At 46.7% G+C, this 16,627-nt stretch overlaps 2 protein-coding genes across 3 annotated transcripts in view; both read left to right on the top strand.

Moving 5' to 3' along the window:
* The window catches only part of rad17 (RAD17 checkpoint clamp loader component), a 37,911-nt gene extending 27,808 nt beyond the window's left edge, over positions 1 to 10,103 (top strand). The window contains exon 10 of the mRNA XM_084338150.1: positions 8,945 to 10,103. Within this exon, the coding sequence (XP_084194276.1) occupies positions 8,945 to 9,276 (332 nt within the window). The 3' untranslated portion in view covers positions 9,277 to 10,103. The remainder of the gene's footprint in view (positions 1 to 8,944) is intronic.
* A 5,570-nt stretch (positions 10,104 to 15,673) lies between these two features.
* The window catches only part of ccdc125 (coiled-coil domain containing 125), a 113,821-nt gene continuing 112,867 nt past the window's right edge, over positions 15,674 to 16,627 (top strand). For both annotated transcript variants that reach the window (XM_084325582.1, XM_084325581.1), the window contains exon 1: positions 15,674 to 15,809. The gene's annotated coding sequence lies outside the window, so the exon portion shown is untranslated. The remainder of the gene's footprint in view (positions 15,810 to 16,627) is intronic.

Genomic DNA, 16,627 nt, shown 5'->3' with positions numbered 1-16,627 from the left:
TCTCTGTTTTTCTCCCCGTCCCAATTTAGTCGTTGTGCCAATTCACCCCCTCCCCTACCTGGTCGTTGTGCGCATGTTCCTCCTACTGGTCGGTACAAGGGAACCCTGAAGTCCACCACATGCTTCCTCCGACACACGACAGCCAGTGACTCTTTTTCCACCTGGCAGCGAGGACTCTCATTGGTGAAGTGTAACGCGTGGGAGGTCACGCTGCCTTCACCACTTCCTGTCTTTCGCTGTGCAGGCGCCCAGACCTGACCTGTAGGCATCGCTGTCCACAACGCTAGATTACCACCCTCGACTTGCCCTCCCCGCTAACTCAGCCAAACGGGTTAGTATAGCGATCAGCCCAAGCCTCAAGCAATGCTGACTCCGGGAGTCGAGACCGCAGCCTCTTGCATTGGTGACGAGTGCAATCTCCGCTACGCCACCTGACCGCTTCTTTCTCTCCATCTCTACCTCTTTTTCTTTTCCCTATCTCTACTTCTGTAGTGTGGTAGTGAAAGGTTGACCTTCTGTAGTGTGGTAGTGAAAGGTTAACCTTCTGTAGTGTGGTAGTGAAAGGGTTAACCGTCTGTAGTGTGGTAGTGAAAGGGTTAATCTTCTGTAGTGTGGTAGTGAGGTTAACCGTCTTTAGTGTGGTAGTGAAAGGGTTAACCTTCTGTAGTGTGGTATTGAAAGGTTAACCTTCTGTAGTGTGGTAGTGAAAGGTTAACCTTCTGTAGTGTGATAGTGAAAGGTTACCCTTCAGTAGTGTGGTAGTGAGGTTAACCGGCTGTAGTGTGCTAGTGAAAGGGTTAACCTTCTGTAGTGTGGTATTGAAAGGGTTAACCTTGTAAGATTCTGATCAAACTGGCCAGTATCACGTCTTCGTCTGTTTGGCTCTCCATCCAATTCCTCTGCGTTGTGTACTTTTAATGGTCCTGACGTCTCCGATACTGGTAGATAAGATCCTTATCTCCCCCCCGTTAGTGCAATCCGTAAACCATAATACTTCCCCACCTCCGTAAGAATTCGACACTTCGACAACGTGAAATACCTTACAAGGAAAAGCATGGTTTTATTTCTCTAAACAGAAACCTCAGCTCAGATGTTAACAGATGTTATTGTCCTTGAAGAGTATATTTCTAATGATCTTTCGGTGTGTTCATATTATCGTCCTTTTGCTGTTCAGTCCAATAGTGTTCAGGCCTGTTCGTTAGCCTAAGACCATCCTCGTGGTAGCCGAAGCTACTGGTGATGTGCCATTCTCCCCCCCCCCCCTCTCTCTCAATGAGAGGAGAGAGTCTCTTCTGGTTTCTTCCCTCTTAGTCTCAGTCAGATTTTAGTCTGCTCTACCCGGAAACACCGTTCGACTTATAGGTCTTCGTCGTAGCAACGACGGCCCCCCGCCCCTCTCCTGGTTGTCATGCGACGTGCTGTCATGACGACTGCTAACCTTTCACACCATTAAACGTTTCATCCACTGTTGCATTAAAGAGGTCACCCCTCTCCTCCTGCTCTGGGCCTACACTCTAATCTCAGATGTTCTTCTAAGGAATTCATAACAAAACCCTCGCTGACGCGGCCTGTGCCTGTGAAATCACTGGTTCCACCACCGTCACCGTCTTCCATGCACATTTCAATCACCGTTTAGCTGTGGTCATCTCTCCCCAATCTATACATCACATACATTGAAAAAGCACAGTTTTCTCTCAATCCCCCCTTGATTCTTATCACCCCTTCAGAATCATAAATCATTATTTGGTTTTTCAATTAATTATGCCAAAAATAGCCTGTGGTTGAAGCAAACCAACCTCGTCTCTCGTGCACAAGAAACGAAGACGGCCCACGGTCAACCCAGTGATCCTGCTGCCTGATGTCTGTTTGCGCCCCCCTTCGTGCACAAAGGGAACCGAAACCGACCACCAAAACAACAACATCCAACGACTCATAACCATTGGAGTCCCCCTGTCTGCTCCCAATAATTATATCCTGTTGTTCTACTGTTCTCCCTCTTATCTACCTTCTATATATATATATATCCTTCTATACATATATCTTATATATGAATCCTCCATTTATATCTCATACTCCTAATCAATGAACACAGGACTTCTCGCTGTTGTCTCGTCTCTCGATCTCCTGATTGACTCTGAAAGGAAGTCCCTGTTTGTTAATGATTCACCGCCCGTGCTCTGTTGTTTCAAAACGCTCTCTAAACAGCGTCTCCGCAGGGAAACCCCCTCCGATGTCTGCCTCGTTCTCCCCTGGGCAAACACCGCCTGCGACCGCTGGACTCCGCCTCGTCGGCCGTCTCCGCCCCGTCGGTCATCTCCGCCCCGTCGGTCATCTCCGCCCTGTCGGTCATCTTGGTTGAGGCTCATCTCCACCGCCGTCGGCCCTCTCTCTCGTCGTGGACGATCTGTGTACCAGGCTGCCGTGCCTGGCCCCTGCGGCTTCCTCCTCCTCCAGTCTGTCTCCTGGCCATCTCCATCGCTGTCGGTGTCATTCCCCCCTTGAAAGCAGAAACACAACACCGGCAGTCTTTCTGTACACTCGACCCTGTGTTTTCTATTAGTCTACCGTGGCTTTGGGCCTGCAGCTCGTTCTCTATATATTTTTTTTCCCTCTGCAAGCCCCTGCCATGGCCACGCCCTTTCAGACTGTTGGACGGTGTGAGTGTCCTACAGCCCATGGCGCTATTTGTTCTCTATTAGTCCCCCACCTTCTCAACACCCATATCTAATCCTACAGGGCTGTTCCCTGTTTTGTTGTCTTCCGGCGTGACACCAGCAGCTAAACGATACCACTCGGCGCTCTACGTTTGTCCAACGGTTGACCCCCAGCGCGCGCCCAGTTCTTTCTGGTGACGTGTCCCCTCAAGACTCTGCCTATTTATTAGGTGTGAGAAGGCCCACTGGAGATCGAACTCCCTCTTATTTCATAATTAAACTTATTTAATTAACCTGTATATCGATCTTTTTATTATGATAATAACATACAACCGAGCATCGCTCTAACATACAACAGAGCAGGTTGGTTCCCTGCTCCTAACTCACATACGTACTCGTACTATCATCTAACATACAACAGAGCTGTCCGTCGCCCTATACCCTACGGGGCTGTCTACCGTCGCCCTGGAGCTGTCACCGTTGCTCTATACCCTACGGGGCTGTCTACCGTCGCCCTGGAGCTGTCACCGTCGCTCTATACCCTACGGGGCTGTCTACCGTCGCCCTGGAGCTGTCCCGTCGCTCTATATACCCTACGGGGCTGTCTACCGTCGCCCTGGAGCTGTCCCGTCGCTCTATATACCCTACGGGGCTGTCTACCGTCGCCCTGGAGCTGTCACGTCGCTCTATATACCACACTTTGAGTTCCTTTACAAAGTTCTCACATACACCACCGTGTATACACACAAGCAGTTGGTAATTTTGAAAAAATTAAACTCCTTAATTAACTTAAACTCTACATATTCGCCTATGGGTAATGGAAACTCCCCAGCACTACCCCCCCCCTCCGCAATTAAACTCCTTAATTGAATTAAACTCTAAATATTCCCCTATGGGTAATGGAAACTCCCCAGCACTACCCCCCCCCCCCTCCGCCACTAGGTGGCGACCTACTCCTCCATTTGCCTGTATTAGTTGACGTGTCACTTCCTGGTTCTTTATCTGTTATCTCCTCGTGGTGCTCACGGCCATTTTGACTCGCTCATAATGGCTACTCTCTCAAACAAACAAACGCTGCCCTTCCTTCCACGGCCTAAAAACACAGCTGTTTTTCCTCTCTTTCCTATCCATTATCAGGGGACGCTTTCTCAGACTAATACTCTTGCCTGATCGGACATAATACACACTGGTACAATCTCCTTTCGACTTTCCTTCTGTTATGAAAACAGTTCTGCCATAACAATTTTTCGATCTGATTCAAGCGCCCCCCCCCCCCCCCCCCCCTTTCCTCATCTCGCATTTACCCTCCTTAAACCAAAACTGTGCAGCCTGCCTCATTTGCTTTTCATTCTCTGTAGATAACACCCTCGATTTTCACCATGGCTCTCTGCTCATATTATTACAGCTGGCATTCTCTCTCTGTGTCAAACTAGAAATGTTTACGTTTACGGATTCACTATCTGTTCGTTTTAATTTGGCATTTAGATCAAAACAACCGTGTGCACAGTGAACTCACATTTTTGATCGGAGCGCTGTTTCCCCTACAGCGCTGGTTCGCCTCCTGACCGCTCGACTCGCCGCTCTCTCCCAGGGCTGGCCGGCCTTGCTTCGATCATGATTCTCCCACACATTGATGACTGTTGTCCACTGTCGCCCCATTATTGAAAAAGTCTTTATCCGTTGTTCTTATCTCTTGCAAATCCGGCTGTCATCAACAACCAACAACAACCAACTGTTCCCGTTGTTTTAATCTCTTGCAAATCCGGGTCACGGCACCAACTGTAAGATTCTGATCAAACTGGCCAGTATCACGTCTTCGTCTGTTTGGCTCTCCATCCAATTCCTCTGCGTTGTGTACTTTTAATGGTCCTGACGTCTCCGATACTGGTAGATAAGATCCTTATCTCCCCCCCGTTAGTGCAATCCGTAAACCATAATACTTCCCCACCTCCGTAAGAATTCGACACTTCGACAACGTGAAATACCTTACAAGGAAAAGCATGGTTTTATTTCTCTAAACAGAAACCTCAGCTCAGATGTTAACAGATGTTATTGTCCTTGAAGAGTATATTTCTAATGATCTTTCGGTGTGTTCATATTATCGTCCTTTTGCTGTTCAGTCCAATAGTGTTCAGGCCTGTTCGTTAGCCTAAGACCATCCTCGTGGTAGCCGAAGCTACTGGTGATGTGCCATTCTCCCCCCCCCCCTCTCTCTCAATGAGAGGAGAGAGTCTCTTCTGGTTTCTTCCCTCTTAGTCTCAGTCAGATTTTAGTCTGCTCTACCCGGAAACACCGTTCGACTTATAGGTCTTCGTCGTAGCAACGACGGCCCCCCGCCCCTCTCCTGGTTGTCATGCGACGTGCTGTCATGACGACTGCTAACCTTTCACACCATTAAACGTTTCATCCACTGTTGCATTAAAGAGGTCACCCCTCTCCTCCTGCTCTGGGCCTACACTCTAATCTCAGATGTTCTTCTAAGGAATTCATAACAAAACCCTCGCTGACGCGGCCTGTGCCTGTGAAATCACTGGTTCCACCACCGTCACCGTCTTCCATGCACATTTCAATCACCGTTTTAGCTGTGGTCATCTCTCCCCAATCTATACATCACATACATTGAAAAAGCACCGTTTTCTCTCAACCTTCTGTAGTGTGGTAGTGAAAGGTTAACCTTTTTTTTATCCACTTTTTCTACCATTTTCTATTTTTCTCCCATCCCAATTTCGTATCATCCAATTCAACCCTCCCCTGTCTCGAACGCTGTTTCTTGCCTCCCACAAGCCGGCTGCAATGTGGACTAAGTCATACATAGCACGAGTCCCCTCCGATACTCGAGGTAACAGCAGTCGCATCTTTCCACCTGCACGGCGCGATCTTTCAGCGTCAGGGGTCTGCGCTTTGGAGGGGCGCCGCCCCCATCGCTTCCTGATTCTACTGCGCAGGCGCACCAACCGACCTGTAGGAGTCGCTGTCCACAACGCCCAATCCCCACCCATCAGTTTCCCACCCCCTAATACTGCCAATGTGTATTAGTACGGACGACCAGCTAAACTGAAAGCAATGTGGAGCGCTGGGCTCGAACAGGCGAACCCAGTGTCTCCAGTATTTGTGGTGAGCGTCTTGCCACTGCACCACATAGCCGCCCAAAGGTTAACCTTCTGTAGTGTGGTAGTGAAAGGTTAACCGTCTGTAGTGTGGTAGTGAAAGGGTTAACCTTCTGTAGTGTGGTATTGAAAGGGTTAACCTTCTGTAGTGTGGTAGTGAAAGGTTAACCGTCTGTAGTGTGGTAGTGAAAGGTTAACCTTCTGTAGTGTGTTAGTGAAAGGGTTAACCTTCTGTAGTGAAAGGTTAACCGTCTGTAGTGTGGTAGTGAAAGGTTAACCTTCTGTTGTGTGGTAGTGAAAGGGTTAACCTTCTGTAGTGTGGCTGTGAAAGGTTAACCTTCTGTAGTGTGGTAGTGAAAGGTTAACCTTCTGTGGCATGGTAGTGAAAGGTTAACCGTCTAGTGTGGTAGTGAAAGGGTTAACCTTCTGTAGTGAAAGGTTAACCTTCTGTAGTGTGGTAGTGAAAGGTTAACCTTCTGTAGTGTGGTAGTGAAAGGGTTAACCTTCTGTAGTGTGGCTGTGAAAGGTTAACCTTCTGTAGTGTGGTAGTGAAAGGTTAACCTTCTGTGGTGTGGTAGTGAAAGGTTAACCGTCTAGTGTGGTAGTGAAAGGGTTAACCTTCTGTAGTGTGGTAGTGAAAGGTTAACCTTCTGTAGTGTGGTAGTGAAGGGGTTAACCTTCTGTAGTGGTAGTGAAAGGTTAACCATCTGTAGTGTGGTAGTGAAAGGTTAACCTTCTGTAGTGTGGTAGTGAAAGGGTTAACCTTCTGTAGTGTGGTAGTGAAAGGTTAACCTTCTATAGTGTGGTAGTGAAAGGGTTAACCGTCTGTAGTGTGGTAGTGAAAGGTTAACCTTCTGTAGTCTGGTAGTGAAAGGGTTAACCGTCTGTAGTGTGGTAGTGAAAGGGTTAACCGTCTGTAGTGTGGTAGTGAAAGGGTAACCTTCTGTGGCATGGTAGTGAAAGGTTAACCGTCTAGTGTGGTAGTGAAAGGGTTAACCTTCTGTAGTGAAAGGTTAACCTTCTGTAGTGTGGTAGTGAAAGGTTAACCTTCTGTAGTGTGGTAGTGAAAGGGTTAACCTTCTGTAGTGTGGCTGTGAAAGGTTAACCTTCTGTAGTGTGGTAGTGAAAGGTTAACCTTCTGTGGTGTGGTAGTGAAAGGTTAACCGTCTAGTGTGGTAGTGAAAGGGTTAACCTTCTGTAGTGTGGTAGTGAAAGGTTAACCTTCTGTAGTGTGGTAGTGAAGGGGTTAACCTTCTGTAGTGGTAGTGAAAGGTTAACCATCTGTAGTGTGGTAGTGAAAGGTTAACCTTCTGTAGTGTGGTAGTGAAAGGGTTAACCTTCTGTAGTGTGGTAGTGAAAGGTTAACCTTCTATAGTGTGGTAGTGAAAGGGTTAACCGTCTGTAGTGTGGTAGTGAAAGGTTAACCTTCTGTAGTCTGGTAGTGAAAGGGTTAACCGTCTGTAGTGTGGTAGTGAAAGGGTTAACCGTCTGTAGTGTGGTAGTGAAAGGGTAACCTTCTGTAATGTGGTAGTGAAAGGGTTAACCGTCTGTAGTGTGGTAGTGAAAGGTTAACCTTCTGTAGTGTGGTAGTGAAAGGGTTAACCGTCTGTAGTGTGGTAGTGAAAGGTTAACCTTCTGTAGTGTGGTAGTGAAATGGTTAACCGTCTGTAATGTGGTAGTGAAAGGTTAACTTCTGTAGTGTGGTAGTGAAATGGTTAACCGTCTGTAGTGTGGTAGTGAAAGGGTTCAAATGAGCCGACACAAAGTGTCCCAAATAATAACATAATAATATGAAGGGTGGCTGGGTGGCGCAGCGGAGATTGCGCTCGTCACCAATGCAAGAGACTCCGGCATCGAATCCGGGTGTCAGCATTGCCTCCGGCTTGGGCCGGCCGTCATACTAACTCATTGGCAGAGTCAGCGGGTGGAAGTCGATGGGTGGGGATTTGGACGTTGTGGACAGCGACTCCTACAGGTCGGTTGGGGGACGCCTGCACAGCAGAGACAGGAAGTAGCGGGGGTAGTGTGAGCCTTCCACGCGTTACACCTCACCAATGAGGGTCCGCGCTGGCAGGTGAAAAGATGTGACAGGCTGCCTCCTCGTGTACCGGAGGGGACACGTGATGCAAGACTTCTATCCTCCCTACAACCGACCAGTGGGGGGCATAGTCGAGCAACGTTCAAGACAGGGGAGGGGAGAATTGGAAACTCGAAATTGGGATGGGAGAAGAAAAAAAAGGAGAAAAAGTGGATATAAAAAAAATATATAATATGAATGTACATGTAAACTAAACCCATTCTGTGTCTGTCATGCCGTATATTATTTTAACCTAGCCCCTTTCGTGACTGCTGATGATACAGCGGTCACTTGCTCGACCTAACTGGCCACGGGAACGTTCACTCTGAAGCACTGGTTATTTACCAACTGTTCGTTCTAAATCTATCACAGTTGCACGAGGGTTTCACACACAAAACCGGGGTGGTTTGAAAGCTCGGCGTTGCTAATAAACATTTTAAATAATTTTTATAAACTGGTCAACACTGCTCAAAACGGCTGTATTTCCGTATCTGGCTGCCTGGTGCGCCTGCGCTGTGATCACATCATGCACCCAACGCCGGAAATAATGCAGTGTTGACCAGTTTATAAAAATTATTTAAAATGTTTATTAGCAACGCCGAGCTTTCAAACCACCCCGGTTTTGTGTGTGAAACCCTCGTGCAACTGTGAGTACCTTTGACATTTCTCTGTGATAGATTTAGAACGAACAGTTAGTAAATAGCCAGTGCTTCAGAGTGAACGTTCCCGTGGCTAGTTAGGTCGAGCAAGTGACCGCTGTATCAGCAGCAGTCACGAAAGGGGCTCATTTGAACCGGGACATTAGCTAGTATCCAGAACATCAACGTGCACGTTAACCGGGACATTAGCTAGTATCCAGAACATCAACGTGCACGTTAACCGGGACATTAGCTAGTATCCAGAACATCAACGTGCACGTTAACCGGGACATTAGCTAGTATCCAGAACATCAACGTGCACGTTAACCGGGACATTAGCTAGTATCCAGAACATCAACGTGCACGTTAACCGGGACATTAGCTAGTATCCAGAACATCAACGTGCACGTTAACCGGGACATTAGCTAGTATCCAGAACATCAACGTGCACGTTAACCGGGACATTAGCTAGTATCCAGAACATCAACGTAAACGCACTCCTTCAGCCCGTGCTCTGCTGTTCCCCCAGGCTGAAGCTGGAGGCCTTGGCGGACAAAGAGCCAGGCATGCTGGAGCTCGACAGCGAGGAGGAGGAAGGCCACGCGGCGGCCCCAGCTTCCAGCGCTCTCTCTGGGGACCCGGCGGGAGGAGGAGACCCGGCGGAGCCCTCCACGGAGCCCCTCCTGCCCGACAGCCAGCGGACGGAGGGAGAGCTGCCCCCCAGCCAGCCGACGCCCACCACCGCCGCGGCCCTGGAGGAGGAGGGGGAGCTGCTCATAGAGGAGTACGACAGTGACTGACGAGAGCCCCGGCTGCAGCCCAGGAAGACTTAGCGTTACACTCACCTCAACCCCTTCACTACCACACTGCAGCAGGTTAACCCTTTCACTACCACACTACCAAAGGGTGCGGTAGTGGAAGGGTTAACCTTCTGTATTGTCGCGGTGAAAGGGTTAACCCTTTGGTAGTGTGGTAGTGAAAGGGTTAAAGGGGACATATTATGCATCTCTTCAACAATTGTATACGACTTACTTGAATCCAGTCAGTCAGACTCCTGAACAAAGGGCAGTAATTCTGAACAGCTTGTTTATTAGTCTCGTTAATCGGAAGCCTTAAAAACCCTGGCCGTGTGTCGTGTTACTGTAGAGTTAAAACAACGCTTCAGACTGTAGAGTTAAAACAACGCTTCAGACTGTAGAGTTAAAACAACGTTTCAGACTGTAGAGTTAAAACAACGTGTCAGACTGTAGAGTTAAAACAAGGTGTCAGACTGTAGAGTTAAAACAACGTGTCAGACTGTAGAGTTAAAACAACGCTTCAGACTGTAGAGTTAAAACAACGTGTCAGACTGTAGAGTTAAAACAACGCTTCAGACTGTAGAGTTAAAACAACGTTTCAGACTGTAGAGTTAAAACAACGTGTCAGACTGTAGAGTTAAAACAACGCGTCAGACTGTAGAGTTAAAACAACGTTTCAGACTGTAGAGTTAAAACAACGTGTCAGACTGTAGAGTTAAAACAACGCTTCAGACTGTAGAGTTAAAACAACGTGTCAGACTGTAGAGTTAAAACAACGCTTCAGACTGTAGAGTTAAAACAACGTTTCAGACTGTAGAGTTAAAACAACGTGTCAGACTGTAGAGTTAAAACAACGCGTCAGACTGTAGAGTTAAAACAACGTTTCAGACTGTAGAGTTAAAACAACGTTTCAGGCGGTTAGGTGGTCGAGCGGAGATTGCGTTCGTCACCAGCCCCGGAGCTGTGAGCTTGGTTCGCCTGTTCGAATCCAGCTCACAGCTCCGGGGTTGTCACCAGCTTGGCTGGCCGTCTGCACTGATACAATTGGCTGTATCAGAGGGTGGGAGAAGCTGGCGGGGTGGGTCCGGGTCGTTGTAAACAGCGACTCCTACAGTTCGGTCGGGGCGCCTGCTAAGCGCGGATTGGACGTGAGGGGGATAGTGTGGTCCTCCCACACGCTACGCCCTCTCAATGAGAATCCGCGCTGCCAGGTGAAAAGAAGCGGTGATTGGCTGGACGTGTGTCGGAGGAAGCACGTGGTAGCCTCCACTCTCCCAAATGATCTGACTGTGGGGGGTAAAGCGCAGCGACCAGGAAGGGACTGGGAATTGGCATACGACTAACATTGGGATGGGAGAAAATCGGAGGAAAATGGAGGAAAAAAAAAAAAAAAACGTTTCAGACGGCCAAATCCATAAGGAAAACCCCATTTTCCATATTATGTCTCCTTTTTTAAGGGGAGAGTTGGGAATTATTTGAAGCCTGTTCTTTTGATCTCTCTGCGTCGAGCTCTTAGGACCGTCACTGCTTCAGATCCTCTCCCTGTCCTATTCGCCCCACTGTTCCACCCCATGTAGGTGAAAAATATAATTAGGGCTGAACGATATGGGAAAATATATATTGCGATTCATTTAGAGAGATAACCGATGTTTTCTTCTGTCTGTAGAATACGATTTGTAGGCCAGAGCATCTCTTCAGCACTACGATATTTAATTTAGAATGCTATTCTGGCACACGTTTTTCAGCAAATATTGCAATTTTGATTTTGCACTGTTGTGATTTCTATTTAAATTCCCTGTTTTATTGTTCAGCATCTAAAAACAACGCTCACACCACCAGTCTGAGGAGATGTTTTCTTTTGTTCACGCTAAAGTCTCTGGTACAGAGACGGGGTATTTGAAATGTTTATTGGACGCAGGCGGGGCCGACGGTCACAACCTGGGCCTGACGTTGCTCAGGGAATTGATGAGGAGTGGGCGAATGGGGCAGCAGGAGAAGGCGGGACGATGACAGCGGGCGAATGGGGCAGCAGGAGAAGGCGGGACGATGACAGCGGGCGAATGGGGCAGCAGGAGAAGGCGGGACAATGACAGCGGGCGAATGGGGCAGCAGGAGAAGGCGGGACAATGACAGTGGGGTATAAAACCATTTCAACCACAGTCCTTTCAGACATTGTAATCATTAGCGTCACTGACATGACAGATAATGGGAGTAAGTGGAGTGGCTTAAATGGAGTCAATAAAGGCCAACGAGAGACCGGTGCAAAAACTACACAGGGTATGAAGTTGAACCTTTTGAAAGTGTTTAGATTGACCTCTAATGTCTTCGTTCACACTGCAGGCCTTAGTGCTCAAGTCTTTTTATTGCTCAGATCTGGCTTTTAATGTTCGTGAACCCACCCGCGTGGAACAATAATGATGATGGATGTGAGAAATGGTCTTCTTCTGTATCTGATTTGAACCCTTTCACTACCACACTACAGAAGGTTAACCCTTTCACTACCACACTACAGACGGTTAACCCTTTCACTACCACACTACAGAAGGTTAACTTAACCCTTTCACTACCACACTACAGAAGGTTAACCCTTTCACTACCACACTACAGACGGTTAACCTCTCACTGCGCGTGGTAGTGAAAGGGTTAACCCTTTGTCGTGTGGCAGTGAAAGGGGTTAACCTTCTGTATTGTCGCAGTGAAAGGGTTAAGACCACATGTGAAAGTGGCCCAAATCAGAATAAAAAAAGATTCAGATTCCAATGCGATGTGTGCCGTTTCACACAATAACAGATCTGACTCCCTGCAGTGATCTGAACATTAGCTTAGGATAATAATAATAATAATAATAATAATAATAATAATAATAATAATAATAATAATAATAATAATAATAATAATAATAATAATAATAATAATAATAATAATACCCTGTCTGTGTCGGAGCCGGAGTCTCTTCCTCCTGTAATATTGTGTTGTTATGATAATATCTTAACCCTTTCACTGCCACACGACAGCCGGTTAGCTTGAAGCCTTTTTACAACGCATCGCCGTTTCCGGGGTCCCGTTTTGCGCTCTGATTGGCCAGGTCATGTGACATGAGCGCCAATCGTGGGACGGCAAGTTTCTACACTGGTTAAGCTTAGGCACTCTTCGAAGTTGGTTAAGGTTAGAGTTTGTCTTAGAGCAGGGCGATAGAACGCCAGGTAGTTTGCAGGCTGTTCGACGCGGAAATGGGCAAACACGCTATTGGGCGCACATGTCACATGACCTGGCCAATCAGAGCGCCGGAAACGCGGATGCGTTGTAAAAAGGCTACACGCAGCCGGTTAACCCTTTCACTGTGACAATACAGAAGGTTAGCCCTTTACTATCACACAACCGACGGCGATGCTCCATCATTAGCATCATTAGCTCCGCGTCGGTTGTGTGATAGTAAAGGGTTAACCTTCTGTCGTGTGGCAGTGAAAGGGTTAAGACCTTCTGGTATTAACAGCATTTGCCAGTTTCATGGCCCATTTCCACCAGTGGAACTGAATGGGATTCACTAGTTAGGGACCGTGTTGATTCATAAATTATTTTTGCGGAGACGCATTGGGTTTTGAATTCATGACAGCTGCACCCAGTTAAGCTCTTACAGTCTTCTGATCTAAAATGATCATATTTATTTTGTGTTTTTTTGTGCACTTTTTTTATTTTCATTTTATTTTTTACCACCCGTCTTGGTATTGCTGTACAGTTGTTGAGGAAGGGAGGTTTGTTTTTGTCTGTACTAGTAACCTCTCATTGGACTATGTTCATACTCTATTATTATAAAGTAAGATTCCAAACAGATTGAATGAAACATTTCCACTTCTCTGCAGTGGGATAAAGGAGATGATGACACTTACAAAAGGAGGTCATTTAGTTCTTATTTGAAGGATATTTTCATTCATGTCAACTAAAAAAAACAGCCTTGTGAATAAAAAAAAGTATTTTGTTTAAAAGTTGGCTGTTGTTTATTCCTTGAATGTTGTTGTGTCGGTAATCACCACACTCTTCTCATCAGTAGTATTGTAATAACGGTTATATTAATAATATAACAGTACACAAGATTAGAATGTTTTAATAAACATTAGCTGATATAAAGATCCAGTGTTGGTGAAGGCCTTCTCTATTTGAATGACCACATCAAACAAGAGGTGGACGCAGGCAAATACTGCGGCATGGTCATGCTGGACCTACAAAAGGCCTTTGACACGGTCAATCACTCCATTCTGATTGACAAGCTAAAAGCAATTGGTTTTGATAGTCTATCAGTGAGCTGGATGCAATCCTACCTTGAGGGGAGGGAACAGATGGTGGAGGTAAACGGTACCCTATCCCCCCCCCTCAGTGAGCTGTGGTGTTCCACAAGGAAGCATACTAGGACCGCTACTGTTCCTAATTTATGCAAATGACATGTCGTCAGCTTGTGACTGCAACTTGTTCCTGTTTGCGGACGACTCAGCCCTGCTGGTCTCTGACAAGAACAAGTTACAGGTTGAAAAAACCCTCAGCTCGGAACTAGGCAGAATCTGCATATGGCTCGCTGATAACAAACTGAAGGTGAATGCCTTCTCTATTTGAATGACCACATCAAACAAGAGGTGGACGCAGGCAAATACTGCGGCATGGTCATGCTGGACCTACAAAAGGCCTTTGACACGGTCAATCACTCCATTCTGATTGACAAGCTAAAAGCAATTGGTTTTGATAGTCTATCAGTGAGCTGGATGCAATCCTACCTTGAGGGGAGGGAACAGATGGTGGAGGTAAACGGTACCCTATCCCCCCCCCCCCCCTCACAGTGAGCTGTGGTGTTCCACAAGGAAGCATACTAGGACCGCTACTGTTCCTAATTTATGCAAATGACATGTCGTCAGCTTGTGACTGCAACTTGTTCCTGTTTGCGGACGACTCAGCCCTGCTGGTCTCTGACAAGAACAAGTTACAGGTTGAAAAAACCCTCAGCTCGGAACTAGGCAGAATCTGCATATGGCTCGCTGATAACAAACTATCATTACACATGGACAAAACAGAGTCCATTCTCTTCGGTTCAAATAACAAACTCAGCAAGACCGACGGCTTCTCAGTTACAGTGGGTGACAATATTGTCACAAGGAAAGATGAAATTACCTACCTGGGTTCCATCCTAGAGGCTAATCTCTCCTGTGACAAAATGGCATCCAATGTAATAAAAAAAGTCAACCAACGAACTCGATTCTTGTACCGGATCTCCTCTCTGGTAAACAAGAATACCCTGAAGACTGGCAGGAGCACTCATTCAGGGGTACTACGACTATGCTTGCACCTCATGGTACCAAAGCACCTCAAAGGCGCTAAAAACAAAATTACAAACATCTCAAAACAAACTGGTCAGACTACTGCTTGACCTTACTCCTAGAACCCACCTCACCCCTGCCCACTTTGACAACCTAGGATGGCTTAGAGTAGACGACAGAGTACAGCAACTTGCAATGGGCCTGGTCTACAAGATACACTACACGACCAAGGTACCCATGTACATGTCAAAATACTTCCCAAAGGTCAGTGAATACCACGATCACAACACCAGAGGGAGCTCCACAAATCATGTTAAACCCAGATTCGGCTCAAATAAGGGACTAAACACGTTTCGCAATTATGCCACATCAATGTGGAACGCCCTACCCAAAGCTGTAAAGGAATGTGGATCACTACCCACTTTCAAAACCTCTCTCAAGGGACACCTACGGGAGACTGCAATTCAACACTGGCCCCTGTAAATATCCTAACCCAACCCCCTCCAATGTACAGTAATTTACCTAGTATGGTTTTGTCAATAGTCCAATGTACAATTTTTTGTTTGTTTGTACAGTGTCCCCCCCTCAATGTACAGTTTTGCTTGTTTATACAGTGTGCCCCCCCCAACCACCTCCAATGTAAATTACCCAGTATGGTTGTCAATATCCCAATGTACCCAACCCCCCCCACCCAACCTCCTCCAATGTACAGTTTCTACGTCAAATGTATATACTCCCTTTTCTTGACTCCTTCTGTATCACAAACAGTACTGTATTTGCAAATCTGGTATGTCATAAATGTATAGATGTAGCAGTACTGACTATATGTATGTCATGTATGTCATATATGTCCGGATGAATTGAAAATGGGGGACCCTGATGTAAACAAGACGAAAGTCTTTCTCTGGTCTGCATCCCCTTAACAATTGTGTGTATTGAGCTGTACTGTATTGTACCCATTCTGCAATCTGTTAATAAAGTTTTCAATCAATCAATCAAGGGCTCCCCACGTGGCTCGACCTTGTAACTGCACCAGCAGCCCGTGTGTGGGAGGTCCTTGGGAGCCGAGCCGTCAAAGAGCGTCTGTTGCGGAATCCTGTGGAGAGTTGGATAAATATACAGTGTTATGATGAAAGATGAAGTATATATACAGTTAGTTGTAGTAGGAATGTATTGGATTGTCGATAGACGCTGACTCTAAGCACTAAGCAGACCGAGTTTCCCCGTAACTTCCAGGTAAGCGGCTGCCGCTGACGACACACCAATAATAAGGCACAGGTGTGTGTGCGTGCGCGCGTGCGTGTGTACTCGAACCATACATAACCGCAACGAATTAAATATTCAACGGCAGTTTTAACCCTTTCACTGTCACACGACCGAAGGTTAACCCTTTACTATCACATAACCGTCGGTTGTGTGATAGTAAAGGGTTAACCTTCTGTCGTGTGACAGTGAAGGGGTTAACCGCCTTCTGTGTATTGTCGCAGTGAAAGCAGGGTTAACCGTTTTGGTAGTGTGGCAGCAGTGAAAGGGTTAAAGTCATGATCTTGTGTGATAGTAAAGGGTTAACCTGTCGTGTGGCAGTGAATGGGTTAACCTTCTGTGTGTTGTCGCAGTGAAAGGGTTAACCGTTTTGGTAGTGTGGCAGCAGTGAAAGGGTTAACCTTAGTGTATTGTCGCAGTGAAAGGGTTAACCGTTTTGGTAGTGTGGCAGCAGTGAAAGGGTTAACCTGGCTGTTGTGGCAGTGAAAGGGTTAACCTTAGTGTATTGTCGCAGTGAAAGGGTTAACCGTTTTGGTAGTGTGGCAGCAGTGAAAGGGTTAACCTGGCTGTTGTGGCAGTGAAAGGGTTAACCTTATAGTGTATTGTCCCAGTGAAAGGGTTAACCGTTTTGGTAGTGTGGCAGCAGTGAAAGGGTTAACCTGGCTGTTGTGGCAGTGAAAGGGTTAACCTTATAGTGTATTGTCGCAGTGAAAGGGTTAACCGTTTTGGTAGTGTGGCAGCAGTGAAGGGGTTAAAGTCATGATCACCCACAGTTGTATTTCTGGCCCAAC

Source organism: Notolepis coatsorum (assembly GCF_963971535.1).
Source record: "Notolepis coatsorum genome assembly, chromosome: 1".
NCBI classification, from domain to species: domain Eukaryota; kingdom Metazoa; phylum Chordata; class Actinopteri; order Aulopiformes; family Paralepididae; genus Notolepis; species Notolepis coatsorum.
Note: the sequence above shows the minus strand (reverse complement) of the source record. Positions and strands in the feature narration are given on the sequence as shown.